The sequence below is a fragment of the Cherax quadricarinatus genome, chromosome 8 (genome assembly GCF_038502225.1).
Source record: "Cherax quadricarinatus isolate ZL_2023a chromosome 8, ASM3850222v1, whole genome shotgun sequence".
Lineage (NCBI taxonomy): Eukaryota > Metazoa > Arthropoda > Malacostraca > Decapoda > Parastacidae > Cherax > Cherax quadricarinatus.
The window spans coordinates 39,723,691-39,747,514 of NC_091299.1; the positions used below are offsets into that span (position 1 = coordinate 39,723,691).

Consider the following 23,824-nt stretch of genomic DNA (forward strand, 5'->3'; position numbering starts at 1 on the left):
AGCAGTCAAAGAGCCAGAAACGAATATGCACAGGTAAGAAGGAGGCCCAACGACAACACGAAAATGACACAGCAGCGAAAGCTATATCTAACCCGAAGCTGTTGTAGAGCTACATCAGGAGGAAAACAACAGTCAATGACCAGGTAATCAGGCTGAGGAAGGAAGGAGGGAAGATCACAAGAAACGACCGAGAAGTATGTGAGGAGCTCAACATGAAATTCAAAGAAGTGTTCACAGAGGAGACAGAAGGAACTCTGAAAACACAGAGAGGTGGGGTACACCATCAAGTGTTTGGCACCATACATACAATCGAGGAAAAAGTGAAGAGGCCCCTAAGCGAGATAGATACCTCAAAGGCGATGGGGCCGGATAACGTTTCATCTTGGGTCCTGAGAGAGGGAGCAGAGGCATGTGTGTGCCACTAACAACAATCTTTAACACATCAATCTAAACAAGGCGACTACTTGAAGTATGTAAGACAGCAAATGTAGGCCTAGTTGTTTTTAAAAAGGAGACAGACACGAAACATAAACGGCAGACCAGTATCACTGTCATGTATAGTATGCAGAGTCATGGAGAAGATTATCAGGAGAAGAGTGGTGCAGCACTTAGAAAGGAATGAGCTTATCAACGACAACTAGTACGGTTTCAGGGACGGGAAATCCTGTGTCACAAACCTACTGGAGTTCTATGACAGGGTGACAGCAGCAAGACATGAGAAAGAGGAGTGGGTAGATTGCATTTTCTTGGACTGCAAGGCTTTTGGCGCAATTCCACATTACACAAAAGAGATTAGTGTAAAAGCTGGAGGCCAGGCAGGTATAACAGGGAAGGTACTGCAGTGGATCAGAGAATAGCTGACAGGTAGGCAACAGATAATCATGGTGTGTGAAGATGTGTCAGAGTAGACACCTGTGACGAGCAGGGTTCCACAGGGGTCAGTCCAAGGACATGTGCTTTTTCTGGTATATGTGAACATGACGAAAGGAATAGACTCAGAAGTGTCCTTGTAATGAGAAGACTTCAGTCGGATGAAGACCTGGTAGAACTACAAGGGGACCTGGAGAGGCTGCAAGACTGGTCCAGAAACTGGCATCTAGAGTTCGACTCCACCAAGTGCAAAGTCATGAAATGACTGGGGAGGGGCCAGAAAGACTGCAAACGGAGTACAGTCTAAGGGGGTGAATATAACACTGGGAACCTTTCCTGATGCGCAAAACAACCAAATAACTACTGCAGTATACGGGCGCCTAACAAACCTAAGAATAGCATTCCGACATCTCAATAAGGAATCCTTCAGAACCCTGTACACTGTGTACATGAGGCCTATATTGGAGTGTGCAGCATCAGTTTGGAACCCACACCTAACCAAGCACGTAAGGAAATTAGAAAGAATGCAAAGGTTTGCAACAAGAATAGTCCCGGAGCTAAGGGGCATGTCCTACGAGGAGAGATTAAGAAATATCGACCTGACGACACTGGATGATAGGAAGGGTAGGGGGATATGATAACGGCATATGAAATACCTAGAGGAATCGACAAGGTGGACACAGACAGGATGCTCAAGAGATGGTTCACAACAACAAGGGGTCACGATTGGAAGCTGAAAATTCGGATGAATCACTCGGATGTTAGGAAGTATTTCTTCAGTCACAGAGTTGTCAGGAAACGGAAAAGTCTGGGAAGTGATGTAGTGGATACAGGATCCATACATAGCTTTAAAAAGAGGTGAGATAAAGCTCATGGAGCAGGAAGAGTGACCTAGTAGGGACCAGTGAAGAGGCGGGGCAAGGAACTGTGACTCTACCGCTGCAACTACAACTAGGTGAGCACAACTGGGTGAGTACACACACACGTACACAGGGATCAGTCCAAGGATCGGTGCTGTTTCTGGTATATGTGAATGTGACGGAAGGGATAAACTCAGATGTGTCCCTGTTTGCAGATGATGTGAAGCTAATGAGAAAGAATTCAATCGGATGAGGATCAGGCAGGACTACAAAGGGATTTGGACGGGCTGCAAGCCTGGTCCAGGAACTGGCTCCTAAAGTTTAACCTTCCCAAGTGCAATCTTGAAGATCAGGGAAGGGCAAAAGACACTGCAGACGGAGTACAGCATAGGGGCCAAAAACTGCAGATTTCACTAATGGAAAATGATCATCGGGTGATCATAATGCACAGGACATCTCCTAAGGCGCACATCAACTAGATAACTGCTGCAGCATATGCACCCCTAGGAAACATAAGAATAGCATTCTGACATCTCAGTAAGGAATCGTTAAAGGACTCTGTATACCGTGTACGTCAGGCTCATAATAGAGAATGCAGCACCAGTTAAGAGCCCACACCTGGTCAAGCACGACAAGAAATTAGAGACGGTGCAAATGTTTGCAGCGAGACTAGTTTCAGAACTGAAGGGTATGTCCTACGAGGAGAAGTTAAGGGCAATCGACCTGACGGCACTGGAGGACAGGAAAGACAGGGTGGATATGATAACGACATATAAACTACTGAGAGGATGAAGATAAGTTAAGATAAGATTTCTTCGGATTTTTAACCTCTGAGGGTTAGCCACCAAGGATAACCCAAGAAAGTCAGTGCGTCATCGAGGACTGTCTGTCTGTCTTATTTCCTTTGGGTTCCTCAGTATTGCCCCCCAGGATGCGTCCCACACCAGTCGTCTAACACCCAGTTACCTACTTGCTGCTACGTGAACAGGACAACAGGTGTACCGAAACATGTCGAAATGTTTTTAACCCGCCGAGAATCGAAGCCGGACCCTCCGTGAGTGAAGCGAGAGCTTTGCCAGCCATGCCATTGGGTCACTGACATAGTGGATAGGGACAGAATGTTTCAGAGATGGGTACAGTAACAAGGGGTCAGAACTAGAAGTTGAAAACACCGAAGAGTCACAGAAATATTAAGAAGTATTTTAACAGTTACAGAGTCGTCAGGGAGTGGGACAACCTGGAGAGGGATGTGGTTGAGGCAGGATCCACACATAGCTTTAAGAAGAGATACGATAAAGTTCATGGAGCAAGGAGAGAGTGAACCTAGTAGTGACCAGTGATGAGGCGGGGCCAGGAGCTGTGAATCGAATCCTGCAGCCACAAATAGGTGAGCACACACACACACACACACACACACACAGCTCTCCTGCTCCCCAACCCCAACGTTCTACCCAGACCACTGTTTTAGAAAAGAAGTTGAAAGTTTGGTATACGAATGAGGATGGAATAACAAATAAATTTGAGGAGTGACATGATAGGAAGTGGAAGGAATGGACGAAATGGGCGAAAGGGAAAATATAGGAGGTATAATTCAGTATGGAGGACACAATGTAGTCATTGCTGTGTTGTACAACCCGCCACAGAACTACAGGAGGACAAGAGAAGAATATGGTGGATAAACTAGCTGAGGTAGCCAGAAGAGCTCACATGGGTTGAGCAAAACTACTAGTCATGAACGATTTTAATCACAAGAAGATTTGTTGGGAAAATCTGGTGTCACTAAGGGGTCCCGAAATATGGAGCGCCAAGTTGATAGATGTGGTACTGGAAAACCTCATGCATCAGCATGTTAGGGACACTACCAGAAAAAGAGGTGAGGATGAATCAACAAGATTGGACCTTGTATTCACCCTGAGCAGTTCGGACATCGAGGACATTACAAATGAAAGGCCCCTCGGAGTTAGTGATCACATGGTTCCGAGATCTGAATACATAGTAGAGTTACAAGTGGAGAGGGTAACAGGAGTACAATGGGAGAAGCCAATCTACAAAAAGGGAAAAGGGGAGCCTACACAGGAGTGAGGAACTTCTTGCAGGAGGTTCAGTGGGAAAGGAAATTGGCAGGAGAATCAGTAAACGAAATGATGGACTACGTGACAACAAAATTCAATGGCAAAATTCAAGGGCAAAATTCAAGGGCAAAATTCAAGGGCAACAGAAATAATGGGAAGGCGAGAACGAGCCCTTGGTTTACCCAAAGGTGTAAGAAGGCAAAAGATAAGTGCCCCAGAGAGTGGAGAAATTACAGAAGAAAAGAACCCAGGTAAATAAAGAGATTAGTTAAAGAGCCAGAAACGTGTATGCACAGATAACGAGGGAGGGCCAGCTACAGTGCAACAGCGACATAGCATCGAAAATCAAGTCTGACCAAAAGCTGTTGTATAGAAACATCAGGAGGAAGCCAACTGTCAAAGACCAGGTAATCAGACTGAGGAAAGGTGGGAAGCTCACAAGAAATGACCAAGAAGTATGTGAGGAGCTCACCATAAGATTTAAGGAAGTATTTACAGTGGAAACAGAAAAGACTCCGGGAAGTCAGAACAGGAGGGTACACCAACAAGGGATATATCAACAAGTGCTGTTCGAGATATACACAACCGAGGAGAAGGTGATGAAGCTGCTAAACGAACTTCATACCTCAAAGGCGGTGGGATCGGATAACATCTCACTGGGGATTCTTAGAAAGGTAGCAGAGATGGTGTGTATGTGCCATTAACAACAATTTCCAATATATCCATTGCAACTGGGCAAATGACTGAGGTATGGAAGACAGCAAATGTAGTCCCCATTGTTAAGAAAGGAGACAGACACGCGGCACTAAAATACAGACCAGTGCCACTGACGTATATAGTATGCAAAATCATGGAGATTATCAATAGGAGAGTGGTGGAACACCTAGAATGGAACAAGCTTAAGAACGACAACCAGCACAGACTCTGGGAAGAAAAATCCTGTGTCACAAACCTAATGGAATTTTATGACAAGGTACCTGAAGTAAAACACGAAAGAGAGGGGTGGGTTGGCTGCATTTTCTTGGATTGCAAGAAGGCCTGCGACACAATTACTTACAAGAGATTGGTGCCAAAAATAGAGAATCAGGCAACAACGAGTCATGGTACTTGACTAGGTGTTAGAGTGGGCGCCTCTGACGAGCGGGGTTCCACAGGGGTCAGTCCGAGGACCAGTGCTATTTTCGGTATATGTGAATGACATGACGGAAGGGATAGATTCAGAAGTGTCCTTGTTTGCAGATAATGTGAAGCTAGTAAGAAGAATTAGTTCGGATGAGGATCAGGCAGAACTTCAAAAAGACCTGGACAGGCTGCAAGCCTGGTCCAACAAATGCCTCCTCGAATTTAACCCCGTCAAATGCAAAGTCATGAAGATCGGGAGAAGGGCAAAGAAGACCGTAGACAGAGTATGTTCTAGGTGTCCAAAGACTGCAAATCTCACTCACGGGAAAAGATCTTGGGGTGAGTATAATACCAAGCACATCTAAGGTGCACACCAACCAGATAACTGCTGCAGCATATGGGCGCCTCGCAAACTTGAGAATAGCAATCCGATACCTCAGTAAGGAATCATTCAAGACTCTGTGCACCCTTTACGTCAGAACCATACTGAAGTATGCAGCACCAGTTTGTAACCAACACATGGTCAAGCACGTCAAGAAATTAGAGAAAGTGCAAAGGTTTGCAACAAGACTAGCTCCAGAGCTAAGGAGAATGTCATACGAAGAAAGGTTAAGGGAAATCGTCTGACGACACTGGAGGAAAAGAGGGTCAGGCGAGGAATTGACTAGGTGGACAGAGACAAGATGTTCAAGAGATGGGACACAGAAACAAGAGGTCACAATTGGAAATTGAAGTCTCAGATGAGTCAAAGGAATGTTAGGAAGTATGTTTTTCAGTCATATAGTTGTCAGAAAGAGGAATAGTCTGGCAAGCGACGTAGTTTTAAGACGAGGTATGATAAAGCTCATGGAGCAGGGAGAAGAGAGGACCTAGTAGCGATCAGCGAAGAGGCGGGGGAGGGAGCTATGAATCAACCCCTGCAACCACAAATAGGTGAGTACACGCACGCAGACACACACACACACACACACACACACACACACACACACACACACACACACACACACACACACACACACACTCGCAAACACACACTATCAACAAGTGCCCTTGACAACTAATAACTAACACAGATCTGGTAATGAGTAATGTCACTGTCGTCTCAGAGATATTAAGTTATTTTTATTTAACCTTCCTACATTATTTAAAATTATTGTTTAATAAGCATTTCCTTATATATTGACCATAGCCATTTGTATTTTTAAAAATCATAATATAAGAAAGTATTGGTATCGGCTGAAAATTTTTGTGTTGTCTCAACAGTAGTTCTGACCTTTTTAAGTTTATTGACGTTCAGGAACACATAAGTACAATTTTTGCCTATAGTAACATATAGGTAAAATACCTGGGATAATCAAGAAAAAAAAAAGGTTAGACAACGTGACTTAATTTCATTGAGGTCCTTGCCACAATATGCTGACCATTGCACTAGAGCAATAACCATTGTAAAAGTACATTGACTATTTTACCTGCACATCACCCATTGTACCTGTACTCTAACAATATATTTGCACACTGTACCTACTGTATGCACTTACCATTGTAGTTAACTGTACTTAAACCCTTACTATTGTTCCTGTGCACCGATAATCGTAACTGCACACTTGCTATTGTACCTACACACTGAACAATGTATTTGTGCACTGATTATTGTACTTGCATACTGACCATTGTATCTACACACCCAGCACTAGGCATATATGATGAACATTGTTCCTAATTAAACCCCTGTTCTTGTACACAGACACCCACCATTTTTCAAAAACATTTTCCCTTGCATATTTACATAATAAATTCCAAAAAAATCACTTTCTTTTACTTCTTACCTTGAATACAAGAGTCAATAGGAGTACTTTGCCAAACAGCATTTAAACACTGCATCAGGATGCCAGGGTAGCCGGATGCCGTCAGATTACCTGAGTTACACTCGTAATACACTCCGTAGAGTATCATACTATTCATATAGAACGGGACATTCCAGGTGAAGTTTTGAACCACGTGAGCTCCACTTGGAGGAGGAGCGTAAGAGTTGCATTTCGAGCTGCTAAGAGTCATGTCATCTGAGGAATATGAAGCGCCTGTCAGTGAGCACGTGATGAAGCAATGTGGTTTAGAAAGACACATGAACATACGAAACGTTTTCTAATAAATATATCCAGTCCAAATGTTCATACGCCTAATTTATCTCCATTCACAGAGGGTGAAGATATCACTTCATAAAAAACCAAACCATACCACGGGCGGGGTTAGAACCCGCGATCAGAGTCTCAAAACTCCAGACCGTGTCATTACGATTTCGTGAGTCATATCACTTCATACATTATTAGGTTCGAAAATACCGCTACCCTCAGTGAATGACCCTTTGATACCTGGGCTTCCCGGTTAGGTATGTTATTTTCCGGTACAGCATTAAATATCTAAGCCACTTTAGTACAAGAGATCATTTGTGATTACAATTTACTTAGGAAGGCAATCCTATGGGAAGTGGTGTGGTCGAGTAAAACTTGGTTAGCATTGTTCTTCGTTATTAAAAAAAATTGTCATTGTCAAATGTCTGAATTCTGAATCAACTAGGCTCTCACAGATGACCTTGGTATAGCACATGAGGTGAAAACAGGTCTTTAATCAAAACATCACTAACAGGAACTTATCTGATTAGCCCTATGGTGGAAGCCACTTTAAAAATAAAATCACCAGTGATTCTTACTCGTGGATGGTATAGAAATGAATCTGCATGTAAATATGGATTTAACAAATAGTACGCCTTAAAAATAGGAATCTCATTTTTCTAAATAGAGAATTTCCCAATAGACAACCTCAGCATTTTAACAACAAAAAACCTTATGCAAAATGTAGCTAACATGCATAGAAGCAATCTTTCTCAGAATTAATAATGTAAATTTTTGTAACAATATAATGCATTGTTTCCAAAATAATTGAAAAAAAAAAAAAAAAAGACCACAATCTGAGAAGAGGGAAGTTGGATTGTAAAAAGGAGGTTGAACATTAAAATGGTATAAAATACCGACAGGTTGTTAGGTAAGACACATATGCAACAGTTAGGTATCTTTATTTCGAAACGTTTCGCCTACACAGTAGGCTTCTTCAGTCGAGTACAGAAAAGTTGATAGAAGCTTCTATCAACTTTTCTGTACTCGACTGAAGAAGCCTACTGTGTAGGCGAAACGTTTCGAAATAAAGATACCTAACTGTTGCATATGTGTCTTACCTAACAAAAAGGAGGTTGTTACAGTTGGACACAGGTAGATTTTTTCTGATCTTTATTTCTACAGTCTTGAGGAGTATATATAGAAAATTTCATCTTTTCATCAATTATTTCCGATATTTATCTAATTTCACTGGACTACAGTGTCACATTCAAACACTGAGACAGTTCTCCAAGTATAGCCGATGTCAGTGACACACAAGTATAGTCGGTGTCAGTAACACACAAGTATAGCCGACGTCAATGGCACACAAGTATAGCCGACGTCAATGGCACACAAGTATAGCCGACGTCAATGGCACACAAGTATAGCCGACGTCAATGACACACAAGCATAACCGACGTGAATGACATACAAGTATAGCCAGTGTCAGTAACACAAGTATAGCCGAAGTCAATGTCAAACAAGTATAGCCGACGTCAATGACACACAAGTATAGCTGGAGTCAATGACACACAAATTACAGCCGACGTCAATGACAGAAGAATAGCAGACGTCAATGACACACAAGTATAGCCAGTGTCAGTGACACACAAGTATAGCTGACGTCAATGACACACAAGTATAGCCGGTGTCAATGACACACAAGTATAGCCGGTGTCAATGACACACAAGTATAGCCGGAGTCAATGACACACACGTATAGCCGGAGTCAATGACACACAAGTATAGCCGAGGTCAATGACACACTAGTATAGACGATGTCAATGACACACAAGTATAGCCGGCGTCAATAACACACAAGTACAGCCGACGTCAACGACACAGAAGAATAGCCGACGTCAATGACACACAAGTATAGCCGGAGTCAATGACACACACGTAGAGCCGGTGTCAGTGACACACCAGCATAACCGACGTCAATGACACACAAGTATAGCAGGTGACAATGACACACAAGTATAGCCAGTGTCAGTGACACACAAGTATAGCCGGAGTCAATGACACACACGTATAGCCGGAGTCAATGACACACAAGTATAGCCGACGTCAATGACACACAAGTATAGCCGACGTCAATGTCACACAAGTATAGCCTATGTCAATGACACACAAGTATAATCGACGTCAATGACACACGAGTATAGCAAGTGTCAGTGACACACAAGTATAGCTGACGTCAATGACACACAAGTACAGCTGGTGTCAATGACACACAAGTATAGCCCGAGTCAATGACACACAAGTATAGCCGACGTCAATGACACACATGTATAGCCGACGTCAATGACACACAAGTATAGCCGGAATCAATGACACGCACGTATAGCCGGTGTCAGTGACACACAAGCATAACCGACGTCAATGACACACAAGTATAGCAGGTGCCAATGACACACAAGTATAGCCAGTGTCAGTGACACACAAGTACAGCCCGAGTCAATGACACACAAGTATAGCCGACGTCAATGACACACAAGCATAGCCGACGTCAATGACACTCAAGTATAGACAGTCAGTGACACACAAGTATAGCCGGAGTCAATGACACACACGTATAGCCAGAGTCAATGACACACAAGCATAGCCGACGTCAATGACACACAAGTATAGCCGACATCAATGACACATAAGTATAGCCGACGTCAATGTCACACAAGTATAGCGTATGTGAATGACACACAAGTATAATCGACGTCAATGACACACGAGTACAGCAAGTGTCAGTGACACACAAGTATAGCTGACGTCAATGACACACAAGTATAGCCCGAGTCAATGACACACAAGTATAACCGACGTCAATGACACACAAGTATAGCCGACGTCAATGACACTCTAGTATAGCCGATGTAAATGACACACAAGTGTAACCGGAGTCAATGACACACAAGTACAGCAGGTGTCAATGACACACAAGCATAGCCAGTGTCAGTGACACACAAGTATAGCCGACGTCAATGACACACAGGTATAGCCGACGTCAATGACGCACGAGTAGAGCCGGAGTCATTGACACACAAGTATAGGCGGTGTCAATAAAACACAAGTACAGCCGGTGTCAATGACACTCAAGTATAGCCGACGTTAATGACACGCAAGTATAGCTGACGTCAATGACACACAAGTATAGCTTATGTCAATGACACACAAGTATAACCGACGTCAATGACACACAAGTATAGCCAGTGTCAGTGACACACAACTATAGCTGACGTCAATGACACACAAGTATAGCCGGTGTCAATGACACACACGTATAGCCGGAGTTAATGACACACAAGTATAGCCGACGTCAATGACACACAAGTATAGCCGACGTCAATGACACACAAGTATAGCCGGTGTGAATGACACACAAGTATAGCCGGAGTCAATGACACATAAGTATAGCCGACGTCAATGACACACAAGTACAGCCGACGTCAATGACACACAAGTATAGCCGACGTCAATGACACACAAGTATAACCGACGTCAATGACGCAAAAGTATAGCCGGTGTCAGTGACACACAAGCATAACCGACGTCAATGTCACACATGTATAGCAGCTGTCAATGACACACAAGTATAGCCAGTGTCAGTGACACACAAGTATAGCTGACGTCAATGACACACAAGTATAGCTGGAGTCAATGACACACAAGTATAGCCGGTGTTAATGACACTCAAGTATAGCCGGTGTCAATGACACACAAGTATAGCAAGTGTCAGTGACACACAAGCATAGCTGACATCAATGACGCACAAGTATAGCCGGTGTCAATGACACACACGTACAGCCGGAGTCAATGACTCATGAGTATAGCAGACGTCAATGACACACTAGTATAGCCGATGTTAATGACACACAAGTATAACCGACTTCAATGACACACAAGTATTGCCGGAATCAATGACATGCAAGTACAGTCGGTGTCAGTGACACTCAAGTATAGCCGACGTCAATGACACAGAAGAATAGCCGACGTCAATGACACACAAGTATAGCCGACGTCAATGACACACAAGTATAGCCGGAGTCAATGACACACACGTATAGCCGGTGTCAGTGACACAGGCATAACCGACGTCAATGACACACAAGTATAGCAGGTGTCAATGATACACAAGTATAGCCAGCGTCAGTGACACACAAGTATAGCAGGTGTCAATGACACACAAGTATAGCCGACGTCAATGACACACAAGTATAGCCGACGTCAATGACACACAAGTATAGCCGATGTCAATGACACACAAGTATAACCGACGTCAATGACACACGAGTGTAGCCAGTGTCAGTAACACACAAGTATAGATGGCGTAAATGACACACAAGTATAGCCGGTGTTAATGACAGACAAGTATAGCCGGATTCAATTAAAAGCACGTATAGCCGACGTCAATGACACACAAGTATAGCCGACGTCAATGACACACACGTATAGCCGGTGTCAGTGACACACAAGCATAACCGACGCCAATGACACACAAGTATAGCAGGTGTCAATGACACACAAGTATAGTTGGAATCAATGAAACACAAGTACAGCCGTCGTTAATGACACACAAGTATAGCCGACGTCAATGTCACACACGTATAGCCGGAGTCAATGACACACACGTATAGCTGGAGTCAATGACTCACAAGTATAGCCGACGTCAATGACACACAAGTATAGCCGATGTCAATGACACAGAAGTGTAACCGACGTTAATGACTCAGAAGTATAGCCGGAGTCAATGACACACAAGTATAGCCGACGTCAATGACACCCAAGCATAGCTGACGTCAATGACACACAAGTATAGCCGACGTCAACGACACACAAGTATAGCTGACGTCAATAATACACAAGTATAGCCAGTGTCAGTGACACACAAGCATAACTGACGTCAATGACACACAAGTATAGCCGACGTCAATGACACGCAAGTATAGCCGACGTCAATGATACACAAGCATAACCGACGTCAATGACACACAAGTACAGCAGGTGTCAATGACACACATGTATAGCCGACGTCAATGACACGCACGTATAGCCAACGTCAATGACACACAAATATAGCCGACGTCAATGACACACAAGTATAGCTGACGTCAATGGCACACAAGTATAGCCTATGTCAATGACACACAAGTATAACCGACGTCAATGACACTCAAATATAGCCAGTGTCAGTGACACACAAGAATAGCCGGAGTCAATGACACACACGTATAGCCGACGTCAATGACACTCAAGTATAGCTGACGTCAATGGCACACAAGTATAGCCTATGTCATTGACACACAAGTATAACCGACGTCAATGACACACAAGTATAGCCAGTGTCAGTGACACACAAGTACAGCTGACGTCAAAGACACCCAAGTATTGCCGTTGTCAATGACACACAAGTATAGCCGACGTCAATGACACACAAATATAGCCGACGTCAATGACACACAAGTATAGCCGATGTCAATGACACACAAGTATAGCCGATGTCAATGACACACAAGTATAATCGACGTCAATGACACACAAGTATAGCCGACGTCAATGACACACAAGTATAGCCGATGTCAATGACGCACAAGTATAACCGACGTCAATGACACACAAGTATAGCCGGTGTCAATGACACACAAGTATAGCCGGTGTCAATGACACACAAGTATAGCCGGCGTCAATGACACGCAAGTATGGCAGAAGTCAATGACACACAAGTATAGGCATTGTCAATGACAAGCAAGTGTAGCAGGAGTCAATGACATACAAGTATAGCCGATGTCAATAACACACAGGTATAGCCGATGTCAATGACACACAAGTATAGCCTGTGTGAATGACACACAAGTATAGCCGGCGTCAATGACGCACAAGTATAGCCGGAGTCAATGACACACAAGTATAGCCGACGTCAATGACACACAAGTATAGCCGACGTCAATGACACACAAGTATAGCCGGCGTCAGTGGCACACAAGTATAGCAGGTGTCAATGACACACAGGTATAGCCGGAGTCAATGACACACAAGCATAGCCGACGTCAATGACACACAGGTATAGCCGGAGTCAATGACACGCAAGCATAGCCGGCGTCAATAACACACAAATATAGCCGGCCTTAATGACCCATAATCATACCTTAAAAAAAAAAATATATAATTTAGAGAACCTCATCTGTATGTGTTGGAGTTTAAGATGAAGACAATCTTGTATGTTGGAGTTTAATCTGAAAACCCTTCTGAATGTCACAGTTTAATCCGAAAAACATCCTGAATGATGGGTGTGTTTACCATGCTACTTATACTGTTGCTGAAAATTGTATAAATTTTGTAGTTCGAGAAAGAAGCCTCTGTCAAATAAATCTTCCCACCCTTGCATAAACAAGGCAGCCCTGGTTTACAATACTTACTTTGGCAGTTACCGGGGTTGTTCCAGGTAGACTTATTGGAAAGTGCCATCACCATCCTGTAGTTATTTCCCAGCCAGAATTTATAATGCGGGCAAATCCAAATCCTCATTGGTGTCACGGTTGAGTTGTATGCTATAACAGGCAGTTCCGGGGGGGCTGTTGGTGAAATAACTAATTAACACTAATATAAATGAGAGAAATGAACAAATATATATTTCTCGTTTTAATCAAGGTGTCTCATACAAAATTCTTGGAAAAAAGAAAACATCGAAATTAGGATATATCAATGTGTAATAAGTCTGACTGTACATTAGATGTTCCCGAAGGTAAACTTTCAAGAGGTTACCTAATTTTTTCTACCTACAACTTTTCGATTTTATTTCTCTCATTCCTCAAGAGCGTCTCATCAAATCTGCTTCAAACTTTTAACACTTGAGAACGGAAACGAAAACCAAGTTTCTGGGACAATTGGCACATTCTCGTCCCTTACGACCAGAGTTTTTGAACCTATTCCAACCCTTCTAGAATGACTTGGGTAACTTCAGAAATCCTCAGTGGCGCAGCTTCAAACGTTCTTTGGAACATTTATAGCTGCACCACTTAGGATTTCTGAAGTTACCAAAAAAATTTGATGACGATGGAAGAGGGAAATTTAAATATTTAGGGAAAGATTTGAACCTGTAATATATAATACAGAGTGATATTTTTATTCCCGTTAAATAACGTTAAATAATTTTCAGTTTACTTGTGAACTGCTGCAATATTTAATATCTGATGTATCTTAGTCAGGATAGTACCTATTTCGTTTCATACGAATGCAGGCAAATTTGTTGAAAACTTAAATAGTAGACAGAAGTTGGAATCTTTGAAATCCATGGGTAAACGGAAAATGGCTCATCTGATCGGCTTCAAATTTTAGCCAATTGTGTGGTTTCCTGAACATAATTGCCAGTTCTACTGATTCAATGAATAGTGATATTCACTTTTCATTCAGTAACTAATTAATGCTTCTTTTCACTGGCTTCAAAATATAATTGAGTATGCATAATATAATAAGAATGACATTGCATAAGTTTAGTCCGAATATAAGCATATGTTAACTCAGAAATTTTTCTGAGTTAACAGATTTGGAAACGCTAGAATCAGATGAATTAATCGTGGATGCCTCTTCTGGTGAGCTTCAAACCCTAAATGGAGGTGTATCTTAATGTCAAGAAAATTTGTCTTAATTTTTGTTGCGTGGGTGACAATTTGCCAACTAAATCAAATTGGGGATTTAAAAAAAACTTATAGGATTGCAAAAAATTTTCTAAAGAATATAATTATGAAAATGAAACTGGAAAAAAAATCTTCTAATTTATGGTGTCATTTTAGCAGCATTTTTGTTTATCAAAAAAAAATCAATAATTATTCGAAATGAAATTATTCGACCAGTTTCAAAATTTCAGCAATGTTTAATATATCTTGGTCAGGAATAGGTGGACTGTATGAAGCGAACGAGTGGTAGTGAATCATTAACACTGCGACTAGCCGAGGATTCAATCCCATGCTGTTTTGCCACGCCTCATAATGAGTGAAAACCACATGACACTAACCCACAGGACCACGAAATCTTACAAGAATCGAGCATCGAGCAGAGCTACATATTTTACCTTGATCCGAGGACATTCTGTGGTGTGGGTGAATCAAAGCTAATTTCATTCTACTCATCATTCTTCGCTCAACCCTCGGGACGAGCGGACGTGCGCTGAGCCTGCCTCCTGCTGTCAGCTGGTGACAACTTGATTTTCACAAAATGGTGCAGCAGGGTAGACGCCGGGTTAATACTGTCGGCATAGAAGTGGTTCGTGGGGCTGTGTATGCCCACTCGGCTCAGGTTTTACTGCCTGCCATCATTAGGGACACATACGGCATTGCGAATGAAGAGCTGTATGGTGTGGCTTTGAACGGGGCATACCGGATCTTTGTGAAGTTTCGCAGTGTTAGTGTATATGAAGACACGGTCGCCAGATTTCAGGATCTTTGTGTGCCGGTAAATCCTGCTGTGACAGTGAGGCTCCATGATGTGTCCCGCTACTACACGGAACGTACCTTTCGAGGCTGATGAGGCGGTCCTGCTTGCCGTGTTTGAGCAGTACAGGACAGTTTACATGGCGACATTGGGGAAGTGGAAGGAAGGATCATATGCCGGGATGCCTGAGGAAAGTTTCTCTTTGAAAATGATCTTAAGGCATCCCATTCCTTCCTATGTTTACTTGACGACTTCAGGACACAAGTGATGGTGGCCTACGCTGGGCAACGACGTACTTGTCGCTTGTGTGGCGCCTATGACCACATTGCTGTGCAGTGTGTTCAACGGCAGGGTTCACAGGCGGATGCTCAATGTAAGGAGGCACAGGAGGAACAGGAGACGATGGAGACACGACCGGAGACGCCTATCTTGCGTAAAGCTTGGAGTATGGAGGTCGACGAGGCTGAATTGAGGGAGGAAGAGTGTGCAACGCTTCTGGGGGACCCGAGCTATTCCGAGCAGGCACTAGAGACCATAGGTGAGGTGCCGCTTGGTGAGGACAGGGACGTGGAGGCCACCAATGACACAGTGCTCCATGACCTGTTAGGAACCCCAGGTTAGGTCTCCCTTGAGGGGCTTGTGGGTACCCTGGAGTCTGCAGTGGTTCCAGGAGGAGTGGTGGGGGGGGCATGTTGGAGGCCCAAGTTGACGCTGATTTGTAAATTGGTACTGTGGTGGCAGAAGTGCATGAGGATTGCTTCCGGATAGAGGCTGGGAGGAAGGCTCGAGGGTCACGGAAGAGAGCAGCCGGGATTTTGGATATGGACGATGTGCTCACTCCGGCACAGAGTTCGGGTAAAAAGGTTTGGGTGGATGAGGAGCGTGGACCTGGTAGGTCCAGGGGCAAGGGACCTGTGAAAGGAGGTCCCAGAGGGGCGTTTGAGGACCAAGAAAGTATTAGGAGGAAGGGGGAAAGGGGTGTAGTAGTGTATAAAGGCAAACCTCCTTTGGCGGCTTCAAGAGTCTCGCTATAAATATTAATGGAATGAGAAACAATAGGAAGTGTGCATGGTTTCCTGAGCTTCTCATTAAGTATGGTGTAGATGTTGTGTTTGTACAAGAGCACAGTCACAAGCCAGGTTGTATGTTGGTGACTGAGGGGTACACTGTAAATGCAGTACACTCACCGGGATTGAAAGGAGGTGTGGCTATTTTGATGAGGGAGGCTAGCCTATTTACTGTACATCATTGTGAGGAGGGAGGGGAGGAGAGGGTTGTACGAGTGGATGGGATGTGGGGAAGGGAGAAGATAACCTTGGTGTGTGTTTATGGTCCGGTGGAGGGGGGCTGTCGGGTCAAGAATGAGTTTGTACGTGATGTGTTGGTCTATCACCTGAGGTCGCTTCAGGTGGTAGCTGTGGTGGGAGGTGACTAGAATTGTGTGATACGTCGTAGGGATGTTATTCTGGCGTTTTGAGGGAGCTGTTAACCTGAGTGGGATTGGTGGATGTGGGGGGGGTGTGGCATGAGAGGTGGAGCACACCTTTGTGAGGCAGGGGTATGCAGCGAGGGTCATTGGAAAGGTTATAGTAGGGGGCCAATATGGGATATTGGGGAGATCAATGTATAAGGGACATGGGGTTATTAAATGGTTTATTGAGTGTCTGCGTGAGAGGGAAGGAGGGGTATTAGCACTGGATTGGAGGGCGGTATATGATAGTGTCGAGAGGAAGGCTTTGTGGAGAATCATGAGGTGGCAGGGGTTTGGGGAGGAAATAGTGAAATGGGCACGTACCTTGTATCAGGGAGCCAGAATGTGTGTGCAGATTAATGGGAGGGTGGGGTCGCATGTGCAAATGGGCAAGGGATTGAGACAAGGATGCCCACTATCACAAATACTATTTGCATGTTTACAGAATCCTTTTTACAGGCAGTGGAACGGTGTGTATGGGAGGGGGTAAGGGATGATCTAAATGGTAGGATACCTGGTATCATAGGTTATGTCAATGACACGAGAGTCCTAATGAGTGGAAGGGAGGGATCGGAGGTTCTGGGGAGGGTCGTGGATGCTTTTGGGCCAGCAGCAAGTATGACAGTGAATGTGGATAAATCAAAGCTCATGAGATTAGGGGCATGGAATGGGAAGGAGGGTGAGGGTGAGGGGGCAAGGTGGTGTGTTGTGGATCTGCTGAAGATTTGCGGTGTGGTGTATATGAGCGATGCGTGGATGGCAAGGGAGGTTAATTCAAAGGGTGTAGTAGATTGACTGGAAAGATTGACTGGGTTGCGGCCGACACATCTTACGCTAAACCAGAGGGTCATTGTGGTTATTGTGCTTTTATTTAGTAAAATATGGCATGTGGCAGCATTGTACCCTTTGGTGTATAGGGATGTTCGGAGATTGTTGGGTAGGGTTTTCCGTTTTATTTGGGGTTCGGGATGGGATTGGTTAAGAAGGGGGGGGGGTAACACTTCCGGTGGCCAAGGGAGGGCTGGGGGTAATTCACTTGGAACGAAGCTTGAAGAACGTATTTCTGAAGCACGGGTTCCTGCGGGTGCGTGGGGAGTTGGGTGGAGGGTCGAGGAATATGCAGGAAAATATTCAAAGATGGAGGGGACAGGATTTGCGAGATTGTGAGGAGTTGTTGCGTGTGTTAATGCTCGTCAGAGATCTGAAGAACATTCAGGTAGGGTCCACAGAGAGGAAGCTATGGCCTAGGGAGGCAGTGGCTGTGGAGGGGGCGTACCCGATGAACGCATGGGAAGACATTTGGGGTTGGTTGAAAGGGTTGCGTATCCGGCCGTGTGTGAGGGAGGTAATGTATAGGTTTCTCCATGGAATCTTGCCAGCAGGGGTAGTTTTACGTAATAGATGAATAGGGAGGGTGGAGTGTGTCAAGATTGTGAGGTAGATGAGTCAGCTTTTCATGTAGTCTACTTTTGCGAACGCCTAGGGGTTGTGAGGGAATGGTTGGGGAAAGTGATTCGGTATGTGGGGGGGAGGGTTGTCGGTTTTCAGAGTGCTCAGTTTAGATGTAGTTGGGGTAGGGGTAAAAGTTCAAAGGACGGTGGCTTACTTAGTAGTTGATTTCGTTTTTATATCATGAGCAATGAGAGATAAAGGGGTGGGGGAACATAGGATGGCTCTAGCTGCAACTTTTTATAGGACAAAGTGTCACAACAGGGAAATATAAGGGATGAGGTGGGAGAGGGATTTTCCGGAGGACTATAGAGATTTCCAATTGAGAGATTTATGGGTTTTATAGATTGTCAGGGGTATGAACGGGCTGGCCTTCCCCGGGGGGGGATTGCGTGTTGGGGTGTGTCGCAGAGGTTTGACTGTGTGTGTGGGATTGTGAGTTCGAAGGGTTTTGGGAGAGGTGGGCCTTGAGTGTGGTATATTAATGTGTGTGATAAGCTTCTCATATAGCATTACCGTTTATTGTTTGGCGATGCTCTGATATAATTTTGTATTTAATGTGTGTGGCATTATTGCTTGAAGAGGTACTGGCACTGTAATCTGGATGTTTTATACTGTTTGTTACATGTACTTGCTTCAACATTTGTTCTACGTGCTTTGCACTGACTGATGTAAGGTCTGAGGTTCTGAACGGTGTTCAGAGAGACGATGTGATATATTTATTTATTTAATGTGTGTGTCATTATTGTTTGTCACTAGTGATCTGCATGTCTCAGCCTGTTTGGCATGAGAGTTTGAACAGTGTTCAGAGAGATGATGTGTTATACTTTGTATTTCATGTGTGTGCATTATTGCTTGATGTGGCACAGTCACCAGATTACTGCACGCTTTGGCCTGTTTGGCCTGAGAGCTTGAATAGTGTTCGGTGAGATGTTCTGATATAACCTTGTAATTAAGGTGTGTGGCATTATTGCTTGAGGAGGTACTGTTTATATATATCTGCATGTCTTAGCATGTTTGTTAAACGTATTTGATCAATATCTGTTATGTGTGATTGCAATGAATTATTGTTTGAAGAGATATTGGAAATATATATTTACATGTCATATCATGTTGATTAAATGTAACTGTTTAATATTTATTTTGTGTGTTTTGCAATGTAATTTTTTTTATTGATTTATAGGCAAATAACCTGTAGTGGTGTTAGTGAGCCTTTGTTGGTCCGTACATTTTTATGTGCTCAGGATTTTGGGCAAATAGCCATTATTATAATAGTATATGTCTGTTAGGTTGTGAATAGCAGGGGGAGGGGAGGATAACCACCGGAAAGGGGGGAGGATAACCACCGGAAGGGAGGGGGGGATTTTTATAGGATCCCTAGACGTAATTAGGGAAATACTTATGTCGGTGCTATGTATTTCATGATAGCATCACGAATTTCTTTGTGGTCGGAGGTACGCTATCACTGTGGGATGGAAGTGGCTGTCTGCGGCCTCTATGTGCGTACACCCTATCGGGATGTACAGGATATCAGATTTGTTTATATATATGTAATTCTGTTGGATGGACCCAACAGGTTTGATGAAATGAACATAAGATTTGGGACAGTTCATGGGAAAGGGGAAGAGGTGGGAAAGGGTGGTATCTATACGTAGTTGTGCGTTTGGTGTTCTGCTTGACGACGGTAGGGTAGTATTAATACTATAGGTTGTCATGTTTTTTATATTATTTCATGTAATGCCATATTTTTAAATAAAATATAAAAAAAAATTTCATTCTTCTCCCCGTTTGGTGTACTACCCTCCACGAGTAGTATTTTATATTATTGTAACCACGAATGCGTGGTATTGAATTAACAACAACATTGCTACCAGCCGAGGATTCGAGCTCATATTGGTTTGGCTAACCTCATGGTGAGCGAAAACCACTTGACGCTCTAACTCACAGAACAACGCAATCCTACACGAAACAAGCATCCAGCAAGCTAGTAAACCAAACGGCAAGTAGAATGAAATTAGCTCAGAGGCACCCACACCGCCGTATGTCCTCGGATCAAGTAAAACATCTAGTTCTGCTGGATGTTTGATTCTTGTAGGATTGCGTGGTCCTGTGGGTTATAGCATCAAATGGTTGTCGCTCGCCATGATGCAGGCCAAAACAATATGGTCTCGAATCCTTGGCTAGTTGCAGTGTGGGAAGTTCGTGAGGCAGTGGGTAGAATGAAAGGGGGTAAGGCAGCTGGGATTGATGTGATAAAGATAGAAATGTTAAAAACAGGTGGAAATATAGTTTTGGAGTGGTTGGTGTTCGGAAGAGGGTAAGGTACCTAGGGATTGGCAGAGAGCATGCATAGTTCTTTGTATAAAGGCAAAGGGGATAAAAAAAGAGTGCAAAAACTATAGGGGAATAAGTCTGTAGAGTATACCTGGTAAAGTGTATGGTAGAGTTATTATTGAAAGAATTAAGAGTAAGACGGAGAATAGGATAGCAGATGAACAAGGAGGCTTTAGGAAAGGTAGGGGGTGTGTGGACCAGGTGTTTACAGTGAAACATATAAGTGAACAGTATTTACATAAGTGTAAAGAGGTTTTTGTGGTATTTATGGATTTAGAAAAGGCATATGACAAGGTGGCAATGTGGCAGATGTTGCAGGTGTATGGTATTGATCAAAGGAAATGAGTGGTAACTAAAAAATTCGATAAAACCCAAAAAATCAGAAAATTTCGAGGCAAAGCCTGTTCCAAGCAAGTGGAGACAACAAAAAATATTCAAAAATTCGAAAAATAAATGGAAATTTGGAAATATTTTCAGAAAATCTGGAATTCCCATTGGTCCCTAGCGGTAAGGATCGACCGGGGAAGCGGGGGTTTGCCGATGGGGATCAAGATAAAACACTTAGCTCTTCTGTGTGGTTGATTCTTGTAGGATTATGTAGTTCATTAGGTTAGAGTGGCATGTGATTTTCGCTCACCATGAGGGAGGCCAAAATGACATGGGTTCGAATCCTTGGTTAGTCGTAGTGTTGTTAATGATTCAATACCACTCGTTCGTGGTCACAATAACATAAATACTGCTTGAGGAGGCTAGTACACCAAACGGGGATTAGAATGAAATTAGCTGAGAGGCACCCACACCACCGTATATCCTCGGATGGAGGCACTTGGCTCTGCTGGATGCTTGATTCTTGTAGGATTATGTCGTCCAGTACGTTAGAGCATCCTGTGATTTTCTCTCACCACGAGGCACGACCAAAATGATATGGGTTCGAATCCTCGGCTAGTCACAGAATTATTATTGATTCAATACCACACGTTCGTGGTCAGATCATGTGCACAATTATCATTGAACCAACATACTGACCATTGCACATGCATAGTGATCATTGTATCTGCACAGTGTCCATTGTGCCAGCACACTGACCATTGTACTTTCCCAAGGACCATTGTACCAGCACCACAGTAACCATTTCAGTACGCTGTGGTCAGTGGTCACGTGTGGTCATACCTGTCCTGAGCTGTCTAGGATTAGCGTGGGGTGTTACCTAGCACCATGGCTTGTTGTAGTGTTTTAAATTCTTGGGTTAAAGTATTGAAGGAGATTCTACTTATTCAGGAGGAAAATAGGAGGCTAAAGCATCGTCTAGATGGGTTTGGGAGTGAGTGTGGGATGGTGGTAGCTGGTGAGGTGGAAAAAGTTACCAGCAGTGATTTGGATAGTGGCAGCCGCTTTAAGTGGCAAGAGGTTCACAATTCAGGAAGAAGGATGATAAAGTAGGTTAATAGAGAAGATGTGAATGTAGGAAATCGATTCTCTGCTCTCCAGGACGAGTGTACTTCAGTGGTTAGTGAGATTAAAGATACCACTGACTCCCCTGGTTATCAAGGTAAGAATATTCCGATTGTGGGAGATTCTCAGGTACGCTGAGGTCAGTGGTCAAGTGCGGTCATACCGCTAAGCTCTTGGGAGTTAGCGTGGGCTGTTACCCATACCATGGCTTGTTGTAGTGCTTTAGAATCCCAGGTTCATGTGTTGAAGAAGGAGATTCTACTTCTTCAGGAGGAAAATAGGAGGCTGAAGCTTCGCATAGATGAGTTTGGGAGCGAGTGTGAGAAGGATTTAGCTGAAAAGGAAGGAATGGTCGCCAGCAGTGATAGTGGCAGCCGCTCTAAGTGGCAAATGGTTCACAGTTCAGGAAGAAGGAAGATGAGGAGAGTTAATAGAGAAGATGTGAAGGTAGGAAATCGATTCTCTGTTCTCCAAGACGAGTGTACTTCAGTGATTAGTGAGGTTAAAGGTACCACTGATTCCCCTGCTAATCAAGGTAAGAATATTTTAATAGTAGGCGATTCTCAGGTAAGATATATGGACCGTGCATTTTGTAACAGAGACAGAAAGGTCAGACAGAGAGTGTGTCTTCCTGGAGCTGGTGTTGGCGACATAGCAAGTTGGATAATATTATGGCAGGTAATGGGAACAAGCCCATTATCTGTCTTAGTGCTGGGGGTAATGACATTGGGAAGGGCAGGAGAGAGGACCTGCTGGATAAGTACAGGTCAGCCATAGAAGTAGTTAGGTCTAAGGGAGGGATCCCAGTCATATGTAGCATCTTGCCTAGAAAGGGAGTGGGCAATGAATGGATGTCTAGGGCAATTGGTATAAATCGCTGGCTAGACAGGTACTGCAAGGAAATTGCAATCCCATTCATTGAGAACTGGGGCCTTTTCTTTGGCAAACGTGATATGTATGCAAGGGATGGGGTTCATCTCTCTGGGGATGGAGTGGTTGCATTAGCCAATTCAATTGAGAGGGTAATTGATGACTTGTCTAGGAATTTAAACTGATAGATTATAGAGGTATGGGTGTTTGTGGGAAACACTCAGGCTGCAGCATTAGGGTTAAAAACAGCAGTTATTACCGGGATACCTCAGGGATATGTTTAAAAGACAATATTCAAAATAAAGTTGCTAGTAATGGCAAATCAATTGATCAACAAGCAAAGAGAGATAGTAGAGGGCAACGAGTGACTAGCTCCCTTAAGGTTTACTATACAAATAGTAGGAGTCTAAGAAATAAGATAGATGAGCTAGAATTACTTGCAAGTGTAGGTAATATAGATATTATTGGTATAACAGAGACCTGGTTCAACCTGAAAGATAGAGAAATGCCTTCTGAATGCAACATACTGGGTTATAAACTATTCCACACTGATAGGGTCAACAGGAAGGGTGGTGGTGTGGCGATGTATGTCAGAGAAAATTTAAATTGTTGTCTTAGACATGATATAAGATTAGAAACATCGAACACAGAATCGGTTTGGCTTCAGTTTCTCGAGGGTCGTGACAAATTGATTTTGCGTGTGATTTATAAGCCCCCAAACCTTGATAGGGAGTGCAGTAAGCTGTTATGGGA

At 43.6% G+C, this 23,824-nt stretch overlaps 1 protein-coding gene across 1 annotated transcript in view; it reads right to left on the reverse strand.

The window, feature by feature from the left end:
- The window catches only part of LOC128684580 (uncharacterized), a 110,974-nt gene that overhangs the window by 25,019 nt on the left and 62,131 nt on the right, over positions 1 to 23,824 (reverse strand). The window contains exons 4-5 of the mRNA XM_070082739.1: positions 13,485 to 13,640; positions 6,751 to 6,984 (exon numbers count right to left, since the gene is read on the reverse strand). Of these exons, the coding sequence (XP_069938840.1) occupies positions 6,751 to 6,984; positions 13,485 to 13,640 (390 nt within the window). The remainder of the gene's footprint in view (positions 1 to 6,750; positions 6,985 to 13,484; positions 13,641 to 23,824) is intronic.